The following is a 19,870-nucleotide window of genomic DNA, read 5'->3' on the forward strand; positions in this document are numbered from 1 at the left end:
CCCACACGGGAGACCTGGAGGAAGCTACTTGCTCCTGGCTTCAGATCATCCCAGTTCCAAACATTGTGGATCTTTCGGGAGTGAACCTGCAGATGGAAGATATCTCTCTCTCTGTAAAATCTTTCTCTCAAATATTAAAAAAAAAATTTAAAACGTTTAATTTATTTGAAAGGCAGAGTTCGAAACTGGGAGCCAAGAGCTTCTTCCAGGTCTCTCACATGCGTGCAGGGGCCCAAGGACTTTGGACCATCCTCTGCTGCTTTCCCAGACCAGAAGCAGGGAGCTGGGTGGGAAGTGGCATAGACAGGACACGAAGCGGCACCCATGTGGGATACTGGTGCCACAGGGCAGAGAATCAGCTTGCTGTACCACTGCACCAACCCTGTTTTTCCTTCTTAAATGTCCATGGGGGTCGGTGCTGTGAAGCAGTTGGGGGAGCTCTGCCTGTGACACTGTCATCCCATAAGAGCCCCCAGAAGTGGCCCAAGTGCTCATGGGATCAAGTTCCAGGTTGCTCCTGGCTCCAGCATGGTACAGCCCCGGCCATTGCAGCCATTTAGGAAGTGAACCAGCAGATGGAAGATTCTCTCTCTGTGACTCTATGTTAACAATAGATTTTTTTTTTAAAAAGCTAGTGGCATTCATTTCCTATGATTGCTACGAAGCTTACTGAATTACAGGAGAGGAAGTACGCAGAAATGCCTGATGGGTGTTAGCACCGTCCATGGAGGAAATACCAGCCTCGGCCACCGGAGGGCCCTCTCAGCCTTGCGCCTGTCACTGCGACTCCCCGCAGGAGGGGCTGCTTCGCTCCCGCCACCTCCCAGCAGCCTTTCCCAGGCGGGAAGCTCACTCACTCCCACTCAGGAAAGCTGAAGCCCACGCTGCTTTTCTGAGACACTGGATTCTCCCGCAATTGCAACAGGATCTGGCAAACCTCCCCTCCAAGCGCTTTCACTACTGATGAACAGCCGGATGCCTCGCCAGCTCCAACTCCCCTTGGCCCTGCAGCCCTGCAGCTGCTCTGGTCAGCCAGGCTACAGCTGCGGCTCCTGCGCCTCCGCCCCTGGCCCTGGGCGTTCTGCAGCTCTAGTTCTCACCCACCTTCCATTAGCCACAGCGCCTAGCCCAGAGCTCAGCCCTCACTGCCACTTAGAAGTTTATGCAATAAATAACTTGGGGCCGGCCCCATGGCATAGCACGTTAAACCTGCACTTGCGGTGCTAGAATCCCATGTGCATGCTGGTTCAAGTCCCAGCTCCCTGCTAACGTGCCTGGGAAAGCAGTGGAGGATGGCCCAAGCGCTAGGGCCCCTGAGCCCGTGTTGGAGACCAGTTGCATTCCCAGGCTCCTGGCTTCCACCTGGCCCAGCTTTGGGCTTTGGGCCATTTGGCAAATGAATCAGTGGATGGAAGAGCTCTCTGAAACTGTGCCTTTCAAATAAATAAATATTATATAAAAATCTGATTCCTTCATTTAAACATTTTTTTTCAGTCTCAGTGCCACCCACAGTGTAGGGAGGGGATGTCCAGTAAGGAACAAGACGGACATGCCCCCCTATGTTGCTGAGACATCAGATGTCATCCATAAATAGGGCGGTGCTGTCCTAAGGGACATAAAAGTGTCCTCAGGGATCCAGTCGTGCCCAACCCAACAGCAAGCTGGGCCTGGCATAGAACCGCCCAAGGTGTGAAGTTGGCGGGGCGTCGAGGGGCAGCAGCCCCCCTTCAGGAGGCCGGACCCCACACGGGCAGCACCTCTTTTAAGGGCAGGTGGGGTCTCCCAGTCGCCTCAGGAGGAGGGCCCGAGGGGGCGTGGGCCGCCCCGCATCATGGCCCCACGCGCGCGCCCACGCCGGGGGAGGGCCACGTGACGGCGGCGGGGGCGCGTGCGGCGGCGCGCGGGGGCGGGGCGCGGGGGCGGGGCGGGGCTGGCGCGCGCGGCCCCGCGGACGACGGGGCGGGCGGGAAGGGGCGGGGCCTCGGGCGGGGCCGCCGGCGGGCGGGAGGGGAGGAGTGGAGATGGCGGCTGCGGCGGCGGCTCAGGGGGGCGGGGGCGGGGAGCCCCGGGGAGCCGAGGGGGTCGGCCCGGGGGTCCCCGGGGAAGTGGAGATCGTCAAGGGGCAGCCGTTCGACGTGGGCCCGCGCTACACGCAGCTTCAGTACATCGGCGAGGGCGCGTATGGCATGGTCAGGTGAGGGGGCGTTCCGGGGGAGGGGGCGGCCTCGGGATGGGGGAGCCAGCGGGGAGGGGTGTCCTGGACTTGGTGGGACGTGGAGACCTGGAGCGTCCTGCAGAGGCGGGGGATTCTGGAGGCTAGAGGCGCTAGCCGGGATGGGAGCCCTGGAGTGCTTTCTGGGGGAGGGGGCGCAGCCCACGTTCCCCGGGGAAGGGGGCTTGGGGGCTTTGAACCCACCCCTGGGCCCTGGAGGGAGCCAGCAGCTGGGTGTCTGGGTGGGGGAGCTATGGGCTCGTGGATGACCCTGGAGACCCGTAAGAGGCGAAGGCAGTAAGTGGTCCTGGTGTCTGGGGACCCTGTTGCCCCCTACTTGGACGAGGGGTCCTTGGGGCGCCTTGGAGCTCCCAGCGGACGTTCTGCCCGGGGAGTTGGGGCGGAAGGAACAGAGCGCAGGGTGGGGCCAGGCTGTGGGCCTCAGGGCCTGGGGCTGGCTGGCCGTGGGGGCCTCGCAGCCAGGAGTGCCTCCTTCCTTCCCTGCATCTTTGAGGAGATGTCTGGGGGTCCTGCCTGCCCAAGTCCTCACCCCAGGCCCGCCCCTCCCATCCCTTCCCTGCATACCGCCTGTGCCTGCCCCCTCTCCCTCTATTTGCCACATCTGTCTCTTCTCCCACTGCCTGGACCTGTCTTGAGTTGAGGATGGTAGAGAGGAGGGTAGTGATGGAGTCTTGTCGGGGAAGAGGAGGGCCCCAGCCAGGTCGGGGCAGCTAGAATGAGGAGGCAAAGGGGAAACCAGCGAGTGGTCAGCCTCTTCCTCTGTTTGTGAAGTCACCAAAAGGCCGCCTGGCTGGTCCCCAGCTCTCTCTCCCTGGAGAGCCCAGGCCTTGGCGGCAGGAAGGAACCAGTATTGTTTATAACTTGGCCAGAGCCCTCTTGACCGCTGTCGCCTCCCAGCCCGGGCCTGGGTGGGGCCGGACAGGCCAGGACTGCCCCTTTGTGGAGGCCACACTGGAGTTGGGGGGTGGATATTGGGGAACGATGGCCGCCGCAAACTCAGTTGTCTTCTGGGCCTCTCAGCTCGGCCTATGACCACGTGCGTAAGACCCGCGTGGCCATCAAGAAGATCAGCCCCTTCGAGCACCAGACCTACTGCCAGCGCACGCTGCGCGAGATCCAGATCCTACTGCGCTTCCGCCACGAGAACGTCATCGGCATCCGGGACATCCTCCGCGCGCCCACCCTGGACGCCATGAGGGATGTGTATCCTTGAGCCCTGGACGCTGGCTGCGCAGGGCAGGGTGGCCCTGGCCAGGTGCCTCCTCCTCCACCCCCTTCCCTGTTCTGTGCCTTCCATGGGGAGGCTGGGCCCCACATCCTCTATGGGCGCTTTGTCCTCCACCATCGGCAGCTATGTGACCTGCCCCGGCCCCTGCCCACGGTCAGCTCTTGCCCAACAGACTGGTGATTCTTTCTCTCTGGGTGCCCAGACGGAAGGAAAGCAGGGAGGAGGGAAAGTCAAGTGTACCAAGGCAGTGCACCCTGCCTTCCCACTGCCCTGGGAGACCGGCCCTCCAGTGCCATCCCCAAGATATGGATGCCGAGGCCCAAAGAGCCCCAGGAAGTGTTTCTGTGGCTGTCCCCCCAACCCCAGCTTCCCTCCCCAGTCAGGAACTTGCCCTTATCTTTCCTTTGGACTTCCTGCCCAGAGCCCCGCCCTGAGCACCTGTGCAGCTGCACCTTGCCCAGGGAGGCACAGCTCAGCCTCAGTGCCCTGCCCCGCCACACTGCTGTCAGCTTCCGTCCCTGGCTCAGCTGCTGGCCGCTGGTGATAACCAGCACCTCTCACCTACCCCGCCCATGCCACCAGCCTGCACAGGTGCACCTCTCTGGGCAGTAGTGCTGGGCTGACCCTGGAGTCCTCTGATGACCCCAACAAGGTTAATTCAAAAAGCCGGTCCAGAGATGAGCTACATGACATGTGTTTATTTGGGCTAATCTCTGTTTTGTCTTCCAATGAGGCCGACGTAAAAAGACACCGACGCCCCCATTCTCCACCAGGTGGCCAGGCCCTCGTCGCCGAGTCCAAGTGCTCTGTTGGGAGTATTGCCTCGTTTGTTTTTTCTTGTACAAGCAGCAGGCATTTATTTTTAAGCCAAACATTGATTACACGCCAGATGGTGTTCTTACATTATCTCATTTAACCACCACCACCACCCCCGGCAGCCACGTGGCCCTGTGCTGGTTAAGGACTTACTCCATGCCGAGTCGTGGCCTGGCTCATTTATGCAGCTGTCTGCCCTCTCTCAGACCAGTGGAGATGCAGGCACAGGCTGAGTTCATAAAGCCTAGGAATAGTCAGAAAAAAAGAGAATGAAAGTGTTTATTTTCATGTCCCTCCCCCCCATAAAAACATGAAATACTTATAGAATCTTTTTTTTAAAGATTAATTTATTTTTATTGCAAAGTTAGATATACAGAGGAGGAAAAACAGAGGGGAAGACCTTCCATCCATTGATTCATTCTCCAAGTGGCCTCAATAGCTGGAGCTGCACTGATCTGAAGCCAGGAGCTCTGAGCCTCTTCCAGGTCTCCCACACAGGTGCAGGGTCCCAAAGCTTTGGGCTGTCCTCGGCTGCTTTTCCAGGCCACAAGCAGGGAACTGGATGGGAAGCAGGGTTGCCGAGATTAGAACCGGTGCCCATGGGGGATGCTGTGCGTTCAAGGCGAGGACTTAAGCTGCTGAGCTACTACACCAGGCCCAACTCTCTTTTCTAAAAGATTTATTCATTTTTATTGGAAGGTCAGATAAACAGAGTAGGAGAGACAGATAGGAAGACCTTCCATCCACTGATTCATTGCCCAAGTGCCTGCAACAGCCAGAGATAAGCCAATCCGAAGCCTCTAAGTTTCCCACGCAACTGCAGGGTTCAAACGTCTTGGGCCATCCTTTACTGCCTTCCCAGGCCACAAGCAGGGAGCTGGATGGGAAGCGGGACTGCTGGGACATGAATTGGTGCCCATATGAGATCCCAGTACATGTAAGAGTAGGACTTTAGCCACTAGGCTACTGCACCAAGCCCTATAGAATCTCTTAATCAGACACAGTCCTCCCAACTCTCTGAGACCCATGGAATTGGTGGACTGTATTCTCTGCACCCAAATCGATGGTTTCCTTTCATTTCATTTGCCCATGCACGTTTTAAGGACCTGAGCTACAGCAGGACTTTCAATGCAGACCTGGAGCTGCACCTGCGAACCATGAACGTTCTCGCCTCCTAGGGCTTGCTGGCAGCCCCATTTCCCTGGGAGGAAGATGGAGGCCACGGGCCAGAGTGCAATATTTGGGGTCCCCTGTGCCTTTGCTGGGGCGTTGGGCAGGATCTCTCGAATCCCAGGGAGCCCAGGGACACGGGTGTGCAGTCACATCTTCCTGAGCCAGTTTTCCTTGACGGAGTGCCCCTCTCTGTCCCCTGTCTGGGGGGGGGCTCTCGGGCCATCACCAGCTACATCGTGCAGGACCTGATGGAGACTGACCTGTACAAGTTGCTCAAAAGCCAGCAGCTGAGCAATGACCACATCTGCTACTTCCTCTACCAGATCCTGCGGGGCCTCAAGTACATCCACTCGGCCAATGTGCTGCACCGGGACCTGAAGCCCTCCAACCTGCTCATCAATACCACCTGTGACCTTAAGGTCTGCGGGGCGGCCGCCGGGCCACTCCCCTTCCCTCTCATCCATGCTGGGGATCTGTAGAACAGCATAGGTCAAAGAGGGGGAGTGCGGGCGGGGTGGCACTGCCTGGGCTGCACATGCCGAGCACCAAACGCCAAGCTCAGATGCCCGGGTATGATTGCAGATCTGCGACTTTGGTCTGGCCCGCATCGCAGACCCTGAGCACGACCACACTGGCTTTCTGACGGAGTACGTGGCCACACGCTGGTACCGGGCCCCAGAGATCATGCTGAACTCCAAGGTAACACAGCACCCCAGCTCAGAAAGGAAGGCATCAGAGCCCTGAAGCCATCTCTGAGCCAGGACAGAGGGTTGGAAGGGAACCCCCAGGGCACAGGAAGTCCATCCTCAGTGACTTGGGCTCTGAAAGGAAACCTGGCTCCCTAGGCCTCTACCCAGGGTCTAGCATGGCAGGGGTAGCTTGGCCCATGCCCCAGGACCTTGCTGAACCAAGATTGCTCGAGGAGCCCCTCACTACTTCTCTGTCCTTCCCCAGGGCTATACCAAGTCCATCGACATCTGGTCTGTGGGCTGCATCCTGGCTGAGATGCTCTCCAATCGGCCTATCTTCCCTGGCAAGCACTACCTGGACCAACTCAACCACATTCTAGGTGAGGGGGCCTGGCCCGGCAGAGGCAGAGGACGTGAGGGGAATCAGAGAAGAGGCAGTGTCTGAGGGTCAGGATCATTGATACCTGCCACCTGTAGAACTGCAGCAGTATCTCATGGCCTCAGTGGGGGCGTAGGTAACTGTCCCGATTGCCTGGATGGCCAAAGCCTCAGGCCTCAGGAAGTGCTTGCTGGAAGGGCTAGCTGCTACCATAGCATAGTTAGGCTAAGCCTCTGCCTATGCACCCGCATCCCACATGGGTTGCATCATGGCCTGGGAAAGCAGTGGAGGATGGCCCAAAGCTTTGGGACCCTGCACCCGCATGGGTGAAGAAGTTCCTGGAAGAAGTTCCTGGCTTCGGATTGGTTCAGCTCTAGCCGTTGCAGTCACTTGGGAAGTGAATTAATGGATGGAAGATCTTCTCTTTCTCTTCTCCTCTCTGTATATCTGCCTTTCAAATAAAAATAAATAAATCTGGGCCTGGCACGGTGGCCTACGGCTAAAGTTCTCACCTTGAATGCGCCGGGATCCCATATGGATGCCGGTTCTAATCCCAGCAGCTCCACTTCCCATCCAGCTCCCTGCTTGTGGCCTGGGAAGGCAGTTGAAGATGGCCTAAAGCTTTGGGACTCTGCACCCATGTGGGAGACCTGGAAGAGGTTCCTGGCTCCTGGCTTCGGATTGGTACAACACCGGCCGTTGCAGCTCACTTGGGGAGTGAATCATTGGACGGAAGATCTTCCTCTCTGTCTCTCCTCCTCTCTGTATATCTGACTTTGTAATAAAAATAAACAAATATCTAAAAAAATAAATCTTTTTAAAAAAAGATTTTATTTTTATTGGAAAGGCAGATTTAATGGAAGATGTTCCATCTGCTGTTTCACTTCCCAAGTAGCCTCAATGTCCAGAGCTGAGCCTATCTGAAGCCAGGAACTAGAAACTTCCAGATCTCCCACCTGGGTGCAGGGTCCCAAGGCTTTGGGCCATCCTACACTGCTTTCCCAGGCCACAAGCAGGGAGCTGGATGGGAAAGTGAAGCAGCCAGGATACGAACTGGTGCCCATATGGGATCCCAGCTCATACAAAGCAAGGACTTTAGCCACTAGGCTACTGCTAAAGGCCCAAAATAAATAAACCTTAAAAGCAAAGAAGGCTAGAGCCCAGCTTTGAGCTCAGAGTGCCTGGCTCCAGACCTTTGACTCTTTGACACTGTAAGGCAGGTGACTGAGGGGCTGGAGCAGATGGCTGGCCAAAAAGGAGGGGAAGGAGGAGGAGGAGGAAGTCCTCCGAGCAGCTCACCCTCCGTCTGCACAGGTATCCTGGGCTCACCGTCCCAGGAGGACCTCAACTGCATCATCAACATGAAGGCCCGCAACTACCTGCAGTCGCTGCCCTCCAAGACCAAAGTGGCCTGGAACAAACTGTTTCCCAAGTCAGACTCCAAGGGTGAGTGAGACCTGGGGAGGGGCCCCTGGGAGAGAGGAGACACCCTAGGCGCAGGTGGAGGTCGGCAGATGCTGGATCCCAGGGGCTGCCAGCATCGGCAAGCCATGGGAGGCTCCTGGGAGCTCCTTCAGCCTCATCTTTGCCCCTCCCCCCCAGCCCTTGACCTGCTGGACCGGATGTTAACCTTCAACCCCAACAAGCGGATCACGGTGGAGGAAGCGCTGGCTCACCCCTATCTGGAGCAGTACTATGACCCAACAGATGAGGTGGGGCGGGGCGCAGTAGGGCACGCCAGCAGGTGAGCCGACACCTCCCGGGCCTGGCCTGAGCCGTCCCTGGTCTCCTCACTCCAGCCTGTGGCCGAGGAGCCCTTCACCTTCGACATGGAGCTGGATGATCTCCCCAAGGAGCGGCTGAAGGAGCTCATCTTCCAGGAAACGGCCCGCTTCCAGCCTGGGGCCCCGGAGTGCCCCTAGCCTCCCTCCAGACTTCCCTGTGTGCCCCCTGGGAGGGGGCGGGGAAAACCTGGTGAGTGTCCCCCTACTGTGTATGCGTAGACCCATGCCTGTGTCACCAGCCATCCAGCAACACCTCTGGAGCAGGGAGCTGACCTCACATCTGTCAATGGGGACCCTGACTCTTGGCCCACCCAGTCCTTTAACGTGCCCGCCCCTGCCCCGCCCCACCTACCAACACTGGGTCCCACATGGAGAGGAGAGCTAAACATTGACCTGTGGGCTGTGATTGCTTTGAGAGGAGCTCAGGGATCACGTGGCCTGAGCCTGGGGCCTCTCGCTTGCTCAGGTCAGTTGTCCTACACCTGGGGGACCTCTTGGTGGGCCCACCCCCACCCGCACCATGGCCCTAGCCACCCACGGCCTCTCTCCTGCTCCCGTTTGTGCAAGACACCTCGTGGGCTGGGCTGGGCTGGGCTGGCCTGTGCTGTGTGGGCCAACACTGATAGTAAAACCTTCCCCACCCGTGGTCAGGCACCTGCTGCTCATGGCTCCTTCTCTGTCTTTTCCTCCAGGTCCTGCTCCTGCCTGCCCTTCTATGCCGGACTGTTAGAAAACGGACACTGTGCCCAGCCCCTGGCAGCCTTGGGCCAGGGCAGGGGGTTGGGGGTGATGGGCCAAGCCCCCATCTCACCCCTGCTTTCCCACAGGCCAAGAGCCCCTTGTCCTACGTCCTGGTGCCCTACTCCCCAGCTGCCCTGCCCTCTCACCCCAGCTGGCCCAGGCTGCTCCTTGGGGAAGTGAAGGGCTCTGACCCGAGGAGGCCACTGCTGCTCCTCCGGGGACAGGAATGTCCCCAGGGCCAGGGCAGGGACATTGAGCAAGCCCTGCCCCCCTCACCTCCTGAACCACCACCCTCCCCCCATCTCCCTGGGGAACATTCCTGAATCTCAAGGGCTAGTATCCCTAAGGATAGGGGCCAGCCCTCAGCCCTCCCCATCAGGCTGCCGCATTAACGCCCTCGCTGCTTCTGTGGGAGGGGAGCGGGCGGCGGGGGAGCACGCACACGGAGCCCCCACCCCCTCCTGCCCCGTGCCTGTATCTAATATATAAATATAGAGATGTGTGTATGATGACCTTGGCTCTGTGTGTGACTGTCGCTGTCCGGCCCAGCCAGCACCACCTTGGGTTCCGATCCTAGTAACCTTTGGCTTCTGACTGGCTAAGGGTGAGGGTTGTGGAGAGGGGCAGAGAGGCCTGTCTCAGACTCCTGGAAAGAGTGGGGTCAACGACCTCTGCCCCAGAATGACTTCCTGTCGAACTGGCTGGTGTAACTCAGGGGTATACTGCACCCCCAGATTTTCTGGAAGAGGGGTAAGGGTGAATGTGAGGGTCACAAACATCCAAGCAGTAAGGGACTGCTTTATTCCCCCCATGTGGCCCAAGACAGAGGGGTGCCAGAGTCCATGAAGGATCAGGCACGTGACAGTCAAAGCTGACTGCCTGCCTGCTGCTGGCCGGTGGCCTCCCACCTCTCTCCCCCAGCCCCAGCTGAGCCCTGCAGCCTGGCCCCAAGCCAGCAGCAGGCTCAGCAAGTCTCAGGGGCGTGGCACCGAAGCCCAGCCAGCCTACACCGGCTCTTGGCTGTCTTTGAGGCAGCCAAGACAGCCAGCAGAGGTAGCGTCAGGCCACCTGCACCTGCTGAGCACCACTGGGGGAGGGAGCAGCCATGAGCCCCATGCTATACTACGCGCTGCCTGCCTTGGGTGGCTACATCCTGCTCTCCATCTTCTTCCTGCGCCGGCCTCGCCTGCTGCACCCAGCCTGCGCCCCAGCTTTCTGTGCCCGCCTGGCAGCCCACCGAGGAGGTGAGCTAGGAATAGAAGGAACCGGCTTGGCATCTCCTGGGGGTGGGAAGGAGGATGATCACAAGACAGGAAGACCAGTGCCCAGGTGGACAGCAAGGAGGGGAGGTCCCTGGGATGCGAGAAGTGAGGCCAGGACCACGGTGGAAGGAAAGCCAGGAGTGGGGCGGGGCACCAAATACGCAGAGAGAGGCTGGCTCCAGCCAGGCTGTCTGAGCCAGCCGGGAAAGAGGCTAGCGCGGGGAGAAGGGGGATGGATGGCTGGCGATAAGGCCGCCGGGTGCCAGGGACTCACCACAGCCGTTCCACACAGGGTCTGGAGAACGCCTGGAGAGTACCTTAGAGGCCATGGAGAAGTGAGTGCGCCTGCCTTTCCCACGGGGCCTCCCCCTCCTGCTCGGGGGCTCAGCACCCATGGGAGGTGTGCACTGGACCCACACAACCCTCCGTGAGGCCCACTCCCCCCACCACCACACCCCACTGCCCGGGCTACCTCACACCTCCCATCACTGCGTACTCAGGCCCACCACCATCTCTCTGACAGCTCCTTGGCACAGCGAGCTGACCTCCTGGAGCTCGACTGCCAGCTGACACGGGACGGCGTGGTGGTGGTATCCCACGACCAGAACCTGTCCCGCCAGTCGGGCCTGAACAGGGATGTGGGCAGCCTGGACTTTGAGGTGAGTGGGCCTCTCCCCCTCCCCCAGCCCAGAGCCTACACTCCCTCCCAAGCGTCCCACCTGTTCACGCGGTTTCCACTCTCCCCCAGGACCTGCCCCTCTACAAAGAGGAGCTGGAGGTTTACTTCTCTCCAGGTGAGAACAAGGGCTGAGTCAAGTCCCGCCTTCCCCATCCCCTCCCTCCACTTGGGGCTCTCCCATCCCCACCCTCCCACTCCTGCCTCTTCCTGCGACCCCACCCTGTTCCCAGGCCGCTTTGCTCACGGGGCGGACCGGTGCATGGTGCGGCTGGAGGACGTGTTCCAGAGATTTCCACAGACGCCCATGAGCGTTGAGGTCAAAGCCGAGAACGAGGAGCTGGTTCACAAGGTGCTGCTGCCAGCGGTGGCCGTGGGCATCGAGGGGGCTGGTGGCCAGAGAGAGGCCTGGCTCTCCCCTCAGCCTCACCCTCGTCTCCCCAGATAGCAGGCCTAGTGCAGCGCTTTGGGCGTAGTGACATCACCATCTGGGCCTCGGAGAAGAGCTCGGTCATGAAGATGTGCAAGGCTGCCGTGAGTCCCTCTGCGTCCCCGCTCTGGGTCTGGAGCCTGAGCTGGGAAGCTTGCAGGTCTCCGTGGAGGGGCATGTGAGAGCCTGGCTGGAAGAAGGGCGCAGCTGGGCCTGGATATGACTTTGAACCTACCTTCTGGTGGCCTGCCCCTCCCTCCATCTGCTTCCAGAGGAGCAGGCTGAACAATTGATTAATCGATCACTTCCTCCTCCCCTCTGCTCTTGGCAGAACCCGGAGATGCCGCGGGCCTTCACCATGGGTCGGGGGCTCAGGCTGCTGCTGCTCTATTACCTGGGGCTGCTGCCCTTCGTCCCCATTCCCGAGCGCTTCTTCATGTGCTTCCTGCCCAGCATCATCAACAGGTAGCCTCAGCCCCCTGCAGGACACCTCCTTCCTGCCACCCAGGAGCTAGGGTGCAGGAAGGGCTCCCCATCAGCCCTCAAGAGGCATGCCCCCCCGCAAGGTAGATCTCAACCAGCAGCCCCCAGTGCTGCAGGGGCTGGAAATGACATGCAAGCATTCAGGTACATGGAGTATCTATCATTCACCTGGCTTCATCCACAATAAGTGGTGCAGGGTTCAGGGTGCAAGTAACACCCTGGAGTAAGACCACTGTGGATGGGATAAGCCCTGGGCTCTCCCCAGGGAGGCTAGGATTCCCAAGGGACCAGTTGGCGGAGTGCTTGCCTGTTTGCTTGCTTGCTTGACATTTGAGAGAGACGTACACAGCAAGGTCTGTTATTTAGACCTGGTGCGATGGTCCAGTCGGCTACTCTTCCCCTGCAAGCACCAGGATCCCATATGAGCACCGGTTCCTGTCCCAGCTGCTCCACTTCCCATCCGACTTTCTGCTTGTGGCCGAGGAAAATAGTAGAGAATAGCCCAAAGCTTTGGGACCCCACGCCCACCTAGAAGACCCTGAAGCAGCTCCTGGCTCCTGTCTTCGGATTGGCTCAATTTTAGCTGTTGTGGCCACTTGGGATGGAAGAACTTTCTGTCTCTCCTTCTCTCCATAAATCTGCCTTTTCAGTTTTTTTTTTTTTTTAAAGAATCTTCTATCTGCTAGAACACCCCCCCCCCCAACAAAGGACTATTGGGCCAGGCCAAAGCAAAAGGCCAGAACCCAGTCCAGGGCTCCCACATGGATGGCAGGGGCCTGCGTGCTTGGGCCACTGCGTCATGAGTTGCTACCCCTTAGGGTGTGCATTAGCAGGAAGCTGGAGTTGGGTAGGATGGTAACCCAGACACCCAAATGTGGAGTGTTGTAGCCACACTGCCCAATGCCTGTTCCTTTCCCCCTTTGCTCTGGCATCTCTGCAGGGATCCCCAGTGCCCTCTGCTCCCCTCTGTTGGTGGGGGGGAGGGAAGGCAAGGCTCCTAGCCAGCCCCCACTTGGCTATGAAGCGATGGTTCATTCTGCCAAGTTTCCTTTTTTTTTTTAAGATTTGTTTATTTTTATGGGAAAGGCAGATTTAAAGAGGAAAGACAGAGAAAGATCCTCCATCTACTGGTTCATTCCCCAAATGGCTTCAACTGCACAGCTGAATCGACCTGAAGCCAGGAGCCAGGAGCTAAGAGCTTCTTCCAGGTCTTCCACACTGGCGCAGGGTCACAAGGGTTTGATCCATCCTCTGCTGCTTTCCTAGGCCATAAGCAGGGAGCTGGATGGGAAATGGAATAGCTGGGATATGCACCAGTGCTTGTATGGGATGCCTGGTGCTTAAAGTCAGAGAATTCGCCAGTTGAGCCACCGTGCTGGACCCTTGTGCAGTTTTGCATTTAGGATTTGTAGTGGTTTCTCAGAGAGGGTCTGTCCTTTGCTGGGTGTGCCCCGGGCCACTGTGCAGGGGGAAGTAGTCAGCTCTGCAGGAGCCTTCTGGTCCTCAGCAGCCAGGCCAAGTTGGGATTCCCTCTCCACTGACCTGCTACCAGCTTTGTGTGTAGCTGCCTCCCAGCCCCACCTTGGCCCCAGTTCACTCCCAGAGTGTCCAAGCAGGTCCCTTATCTAAGCTCCATCTGTGCTGTCAGCTGGGGAGGGATGGGCACAGCCCCAGTGAGCAAGAAGCCTCTGGCTGGACAACGGGGTGCCAGGGGTGGGGGATGGCAGGTGAGGGCAATGGCAGAGTGGCTTCTAGAAGTCAGGGGGTCACCCTTCCCCCCTCACCCCTCCATACTTCTGTTCCATGCCTCTACACAGAACCTACTTCCCATTTTCCTGCTCTGGACTGAACCAGCTAGTGGCTGTGGTTTTAAAATGGTAAGGTGGGCAAGCTGGCAGCAGGGAGTGGCCCCCCAGGGCACTGCCACTGCCCTTCTGCGGCTCCTCCTCTCCACATCCCCTTTCCCCCATGCAGGGCCATCATGAGGAAAAGCCTGATCCGACACCTGAAGGAGCGGGGCGTGCAGGTAAGGCCTTGGGCCACCCCTTTGGCAGCCTGGACCCCATGTGCCAGACACTGGGGCAGGGCCTCACACCTGCTGGGCCTCGGTTTGTCCAGCCACAAAATGAGTAGAATAGTATCTTACACACGCCTGGTACTTCGAAAGGGTTTCATGATGATGATGATGGTGATGATAGCGACCTACTGAATCTGATGGGGTAGGGTGGGGGGGATGGCCAAAGAAGGGAGAGAGCAGGCCCTGCCCACCTCTTACAAGCAGCAGCTTTGAGCAGGTCTTTTCGGTGAGCCAGCTTAGTATGTGGTGAGAATGTCCCAGACCCTGTGGTCCCAGGGATGGGAGCTTACCAGTAAGGGCAGAGGAAAAGAGCAAACTGTCCCCAGGATGTTGGGACAGAAGGGAGGCTGGTCTACAAAGCGGGGTTGGGAGTGGTGAGAGGCCTGAAGGGAGGGAAGGGGCAGCAGGCCCCACACCATGCACCACGGGGAGGAGCTGCCTGCCTGGCCTAGCACTGCTGCCTGGAGGAAGTGACCATGGGTAGACAGGTGGAGGAACTGGGGCTGCAGCCCCAGGTACCCACAGCTTTTGAAGGTGTCAGCTGGGAGAAGCCTCATCTGTTGATCTGGGGACAGCAGTGGGGAGGACCCCAAGGTGGCCAGGACCAGCCCTTCCCTGCCTCCGGTCTTCCCCAGTGGCATCCTGGGCCAGTACCTTTCTCTATCAAACCAAGAAATCAAGAGGCCCAGGAACTTGCCCGAGGTGGGGGTGGAGGATACAACCTCAACTCAGGCCTTTGGGTGCCATTCCCACTTTGGCTGGGAGCCCTACATCTGCTTGGAGCTCTGGCTCCTGACTCCAGGGTTCTGCTCATGCGCACCCTGGGAGGCAGCAGGTGATGGCTCAGTGCTTGGGCCCTTGCCACATCACAAGGGACAAGGACTGAGTTCCCAGCTCCCAGCTGTGGTCCAGCCCATCCCAGCTGGGAAGTGAACTCGTGGATGGGAAATCTGTCTCTCAAACACATAAAAATGTTCTTAAGAAAAACAAAACAGTTCTATGGGAAGAATAAATTGAGGTGCAGACAGGAGAATTCATATCCTGGTTTAAATACTCTTGCCTTGGCCTGTTCTAAGCCCCACACATGAAGTCGCTAACCCAGGACAAGAAGGAGGCAGGTAGTAGAAATAGCTGTATCTCACACAGATTGTTTTCAAAGATTTGTTATTTTGAAGGACAGACTTGTGGGGAGAGAGAGATCTTCCATCTGCTGGTTCACACCCCACATCTCTAGAACCACTAAGTCTGGGCTAGGCTGAAGCTGAGAGCTCCATGCAGGTGGACCACGGCTGAAGCCAAGAGTCTCCCATGTGGGTGGTCAGGGACCCAAACACTTGAGCCACCCACTGTTGCTTTCCCAGGCTCATTAGCAGGGAATTGGATCAGAAGGGGAGCAGCCAGGAACCGGCACTAAGATAGAGGATGCTGACGTTGGAAACAGCAGCTTAACTTGCTGTACTACAACACCAGGGCCACCTCACACATTCAACAGCTACAACTTTAAGGTCATAGGCAACTGAACTAAAAGGACTACAAAGTAACAAGCTCTGAGTACTTGCTACATTTGTTTTGTTACAATTTAACTGGAAATTGATGCAGTCTAACTTTAAAAAAAAAAGATTTTTAATTTCATTTACAAGGCAGAGTTTGAGCGAGAGTGGCTGGGACTGGGCGGGAATGAAGCCAGGAGTGTTTTTCCAGGTCTCCCATTATGGATTGCAAGGACCCAAGCTCTTAGGCCATCCTGCGCTGCTTTCCAGGCCCATTAGCAGGGAGAGGGATCAGAAGTGGAATAGCCAGGACTCGAACCCGTGCTCACATAGGGGCCACTGGCCCTCACCACAGATGGCAGTTTAGACATTGTGCCACCATGCAAGCCCAGGCCCTGCAAAGCAACTGTTGAGTAACTAGTTTGCAAAATGCCGGAGAAGGCCACAGCTGCAGCAAGCCCCCAGCTCGGTGGGCGGGGCCCCCGCGGGGATTTAAGCACCGGGTGCAGGAACCTCAAGCCCTGTTCTGGCGCAGGTGCTGTTTTGGTGCCTTAACGAAGAGTCGGATTTCGACACCGCTTTCAGCCTGGGAGCCACAGGCGTTATAACCGATTACCCCACAGCGCTGAGGCGCTACCTGGACAACCACGGACCCACTGCTCCTGCCTCCTGAGCCCTCAGGGTCTCCCCCGCGCGCTCCACTCTCCCTTGTCTCTGCTTGGAAAATAAATAACTTCTTTCAAGGCGCCTCCTTGTGCTGAGAGGGAGGGGTGGTTCTGACTGACTAAAGGAGACCAGCCAGTCTGGGGCCAGAGCCTGAGGTCCCTGGGCAGCCCCTGACCCGCTGGTTCCACCGCATTCCAGCTTCAGAGGATGGCCACACCCGGCGCAACCCGGCCTCCACGCACCCCAGGAATGTCCCTTGCGTCCCCTCGCCAGTCCCTTGAGAGCCAGAGACTGGTCTGGTGCACCTGACGCTTTCAGGAGCCCCAACTCCTCCCTGAGCTGCAGTCTTAATATCTGCCGCCACCTGTGTCCTTGCACCCTGTCCACCCCAGGGGTCCCCAGAGTGGCCGCCGTCCTCCCCCGGACTGGTGCCTCTCTTCACTAAGTCCCATCCCCCACGTTTCACAGCTGCCCCAGGCCTGCGCTAGGCCAGGCTGGGTCCTGGAGCCGACTGTAGTGAGCAAGACTCCGGGTCTGGTCTCGGTTCCCGCAGAGACTGCGGGGACCAGCGAAGAGGGGCTCCAGGCCGCGCTTGCACGCAGATCACTTCTCGGGGAACCGTGCGTGCCGGCACCAACTTCCAGCTGCACACCGGGGGCAGGAGCCTCGACCCCGGGTCCCCTGCGAGGGCCGGGTGGCCGGGGAGCCGCATTTCCGGGTCGGAGCCGGGATCCAGGGAGCCGCGGGAGCGGGGGGCAGGGCTGGCGGCCGGCGCTGGCCGCCGGAGGACGCGCCCCCTCGTTTGCATGCCGCGCGCCCATTGGCCCCGGCCGCCGCCGGCCCGCGCGGCCGCCCCCTCCCCCGCCCGCCGCAGCGGCGGCCGCAGCTGGGCTCGGTGTAAACAAGTCGGCGGCGGCTGCGAACCCGGCCCGGGGGGCACGGTGCCCACCCCGAGCGCCCCCTCCTGCCAGCCAGGCCAGCCCGGCGCACCGGGGTCCCCCGCGCACCCAGGCGAGGTGAGGCCCGCGCCGGCAGGGTTGCGCGTCACCCCGCGCCGCCACCATCAACCCCCTCCCGACCCTTCTCCCCGGGGCGCCCGTCTTCCCCTGCCCCCACCCTCAACCCCCCCAGCCCCAGGTGAGCCCCGGGGGCTCAGGTAAGGCTGCGCGATGCAGGTAAGATTTCCCCCTCGGTGTGGACGGTACCCTCCTCGCGCCCCCCTTCAACCCTCCTAAGTGGCTCCCCACCTTCGGGGAGGCCTCCAGGTGCAGCTTGCTCCCCAGGTGAACTTGTGCTACCTCCTCTGAAACCCGGGCCGGTGGTCCTAAGGGGATCCCCGGCCCATCCCTGCCCCCGCCCCTCCTCACAGCCCACAAGCCCCAGGCCCCCTCCCCCGATTTCAGCTGCCAGCTCAGCAGGGGTGGGGCCCCCCAAGCCGCGGAGGGCAGTGACTCACCTGGGGCGCTTCCTCGCCTCAGTTTCCCTGTTGATGCAACCCGAGGCCTTCTCAGTGAGTCAAAACCCAGCTGAGTCTGGTCCCCAGAGAGGCTGCAGGCTCCCAGGGAAAGAGAACAGCCAAGTGTGACCCCACAGTTCCTACTGCCACCGCTGGCTCTGGGCGTGCCCAGCACCTGACAGTCCACCTGCTCCCTCCCTGGCAGGCACTGGGATCTCTCTGCTCCCCGTGGGCCGCTCCCCGCGTGGGGCCACTGCCCCTGGCCCCCGCCATGGTGCGGATTTCAAAGCCCAAGACGTTTCAGGCCTACTTGGATGATTGTCACCGGAGGTATAGCTGTGCCCACTGCCGTGCTCACCTGGCCAACCACGACGACCTCATCTCCAAGGTAACAGCACCAGGCTGCAGCCGCCACCAGCTGGGCCGGGAGGCCGGAGGAGGGACTGCCCCGCGGCACCCCCCAACCAGAGCCTGACCCCCTCCTCTTCCGTCAGTCCTTCCAGGGCAGTCAGGGGCGGGCCTACCTCTTCAACTCTGTGTGAGTATTAAGGGTCCCCCTCCCCTCCTTCCCTGACCTGTCTGCTGACCTGTGACTCCTGGCATCATGCCCAGACCCCTGAGTTCCCCCTTGCACAGGTTCGAGGGGCAGGGATCAGATAAAAGATGGGCCGGGTGGGTCTGCGATGCTGAGGAATCCCTGCCTCCCTGGGATTTGTCCTGTGTCCCCAACAGGGTGAACGTGGGCTGCGGGCCAGCCGAGGAACGGGTGCTGCTCACGGGCCTCCATGCTGTCGCTGACATCCACTGTGAAAACTGCAAGACCACGCTGGGCTGGAAATATGTGAGTGGCTAGTTTCCCCCTGCCCCCCTCCTCTCCCCAGCCTTGGGCCTGACCCCGCAGCACCTGCTGCCTGCTCAGGACCCTCTGCTCAGCCCAGCCCAGCCCCTCCAACCAACCACATTCCCTCTGGCATCCTGGAGGGACTGTGTCCAGCCACCCTGAGCAGTCACCAGCAGCCCTAGTACAGAGATGAGGAAACCAGCAAAGTTGCCACTTGCAAATAGGGCTGTGCACATCCTGTTGTACCCAATCATGACAACTGTCCTATGGATAGAATTGCTGCTCTCTCTAGCTGACGGGGAGGCCCAGAGAAGTTGAGTCACTTGCCCAAGCCCACACAGCTGGTCAGTCACCAAATAAGGGCCAGAAACCAAGCTGGTTTTTTATTTATTTATCACTCCAAGTACTCAGCCCCTAGCTAGGACCTTGTCATTAGGGGATCAGAGACGTTAACCACAGACGCCAGAGCCATGCACACTTGTGCCCGTGTGCCACTGCCTGCAGCACTCCTGGCCACTGGTGCCGTCCAGGATCTGATTTCACTGCCTTATCTGGCAGCGCTTGAGGGCAGAGCCGCCACCTGGCACTCGAGCTTGTTACAGGGATCAGATAAAAGATGGAGCCGACAGCCAGCAAGGGGCAGGATTGCTGAGGTGGACAGCCAGCCCTCACCCCAGGTGGTCTGGCCTCTGGATCTCTGTACAGTTTTAAGACGTGCCTCCATCCAAGGGCGTGCAAGGCCAAAAAGATGCTGTGGGTTTGTTAACAGAGACGGCACATCTGCAGGGGGGCTGGGGGGGAGACCGAGGCCTTGACTGTAAGCATTTGTGATCTGAACAAAGCCCCACGCTGGCCACCAGTGTGCCAAGCCTGAGCTTGCAAACCACCTCCCTCAGCTCCAGGGATGACAGCCCCCAACCCCCTTTCAGGAACAGGCCTTTGAGAGCAGCCAGAAGTACAAAGAGGGGAAGTACATCATTGAACTCAACCACATGATCAAAGACAACGGCTGGGACTGACCGCTGCGCCTCCTGCCGCATGCGGCTCCACCCGGGGTGGCCGCTAGGGGCGCCGCGGGCCCCCCTCCGCCGGCGCGGAGCCCCGGACTCTGGGGGCTCCTGTACATATATTTTATTGCATGCACTGTGACCTTGGGGGGGGAGACCGGAAGGGGGACGGACGACACCCCCAACCCTCCCTGCGATCTGGCTGGCTTGGATCTCATGTTGACCCCCTCCCGGTCCCGTCTGCCCGATAGACACGGCCTGTGTGCTGCGTTCTCAGCCCCGGGGCGCCGTCTGCCCTGTGAACTCCTCCTCTTCCTTCCCCTACCCAGGCCCTCGGATCCCACGCGTGTCTGTCCCCCTTGTTCTGTAGCGTTTGTATATAATAAAGCCATGGAGTGCACACAGACCCGGGCTCACGTGGCATCCAGAAAGGGGTTGG

General features: G+C 59.3%; 3 protein-coding genes across 5 annotated transcripts; all 3 read left to right on the top strand.

Annotated features, from left to right (window-relative positions):
* The first annotated feature begins 1,997 nt into the window (after positions 1 to 1,997).
* Positions 1,998 to 8,519, top strand: MAPK3 (mitogen-activated protein kinase 3). The gene is made up of 8 exons (XM_058680821.1): positions 1,998 to 2,194; positions 3,254 to 3,436; positions 5,680 to 5,869; positions 6,033 to 6,149; positions 6,405 to 6,519; positions 7,833 to 7,964; positions 8,121 to 8,230; positions 8,318 to 8,519. The coding sequence occupies exons 1-8, from the start codon at positions 2,022 to 2,024 to the stop codon at positions 8,438 to 8,440; spliced, it is 1,143 nt and encodes a 380-aa protein (XP_058536804.1). The 5' UTR covers positions 1,998 to 2,021; the 3' UTR covers positions 8,441 to 8,519.
* Positions 8,520 to 9,819: 1,300 nt separating this feature from the next.
* Positions 9,820 to 16,495, top strand: GDPD3 (glycerophosphodiester phosphodiesterase domain containing 3). Of its 2 annotated transcripts, XM_004587130.2 has the most exons (10): positions 9,820 to 10,287; positions 10,598 to 10,640; positions 10,829 to 10,964; positions 11,054 to 11,099; positions 11,215 to 11,333; positions 11,426 to 11,515; positions 11,743 to 11,876; positions 13,712 to 13,771; positions 13,869 to 13,920; positions 15,997 to 16,495. In XM_004587130.2, exons 1-10 carry the CDS (start codon positions 10,149 to 10,151, stop codon positions 16,132 to 16,134), a joined length of 957 nt encoding a protein of 318 aa, XP_004587187.2. In that variant the 5' UTR covers positions 9,820 to 10,148; the 3' UTR covers positions 16,135 to 16,495. The 2 variants fall into 2 exon arrangements, with proteins under 2 accessions (XP_004587187.2, XP_058536969.1); XM_058680986.1 differs by lacking the exon at positions 15,997 to 16,495 and having other exon boundaries at positions 13,869 to 14,576.
* Positions 16,496 to 16,987: 492 nt separating this feature from the next.
* On the top strand, positions 16,988 to 19,837 carry YPEL3 (yippee like 3). 2 transcript variants are annotated; one of them, XM_004586856.3, is made up of 5 exons: positions 16,988 to 17,143; positions 17,789 to 17,971; positions 18,078 to 18,121; positions 18,316 to 18,424; positions 19,354 to 19,837. In XM_004586856.3, the coding sequence occupies exons 2-5, from the start codon at positions 17,855 to 17,857 to the stop codon at positions 19,441 to 19,443; spliced, it is 360 nt and encodes a 119-aa protein (XP_004586913.1). In that variant the 5' UTR covers positions 16,988 to 17,143; positions 17,789 to 17,854; the 3' UTR covers positions 19,444 to 19,837. The 2 variants fall into 2 exon arrangements, with proteins under 2 accessions (XP_004586913.1, XP_058536357.1); XM_058680374.1 differs by lacking the exons at positions 16,988 to 17,143; positions 18,078 to 18,121 and having other exon boundaries at positions 17,898 to 17,971.
* Positions 19,838 to 19,870: the final 33 nt, after the last annotated feature.

Source organism: Ochotona princeps, chromosome 24 (assembly GCF_030435755.1).
Source record: "Ochotona princeps isolate mOchPri1 chromosome 24, mOchPri1.hap1, whole genome shotgun sequence".
In the NCBI taxonomy this organism is placed as follows: Eukaryota; Metazoa; Chordata; class Mammalia; order Lagomorpha; family Ochotonidae; genus Ochotona; species Ochotona princeps.

Excerpts from the sequence above, each read along its gene's own strand:
- GDPD3 (XM_058680986.1), top strand. The coding sequence starts at position 10,149 with ATGAGCCCCATGCTATACTACGCGCTGCCTGCCTTGGGTGGCTACATC. Across the intron at positions 10,641-10,828 it reads ACCTTAGAGGCCATGGAGAA|CTCCTTGGCACAGCGAGCTG; the intron begins GTGAGTGCGCCT and ends TCTCTCTGACAG. Across the intron at positions 11,877-13,711 it reads CTGCCCAGCATCATCAACAG|AACCTACTTCCCATTTTCCT; the intron begins GTAGCCTCAGCC and ends GCCTCTACACAG.
- YPEL3 (XM_004586856.3), top strand. The coding sequence starts at position 17,855 with ATGGTGCGGATTTCAAAGCCCAAGACGTTTCAGGCCTACTTGGATGAT. Across the intron at positions 18,122-18,315 it reads GCCTACCTCTTCAACTCTGT|GGTGAACGTGGGCTGCGGGC; the intron begins GTGAGTATTAAG and ends TGTCCCCAACAG. Across the intron at positions 18,425-19,353 it reads CCACGCTGGGCTGGAAATAT|GAACAGGCCTTTGAGAGCAG; the intron begins GTGAGTGGCTAG and ends ACCCCCTTTCAG.
- MAPK3 (XM_058680821.1), top strand. The coding sequence starts at position 2,022 with ATGGCGGCTGCGGCGGCGGCTCAGGGGGGCGGGGGCGGGGAGCCCCGG. Across the intron at positions 3,437-5,679 it reads CTGGACGCCATGAGGGATGT|CTACATCGTGCAGGACCTGA; the intron begins GTATCCTTGAGC and ends GGCCATCACCAG. Across the intron at positions 6,150-6,404 it reads AGATCATGCTGAACTCCAAG|GGCTATACCAAGTCCATCGA; the intron begins GTAACACAGCAC and ends GTCCTTCCCCAG.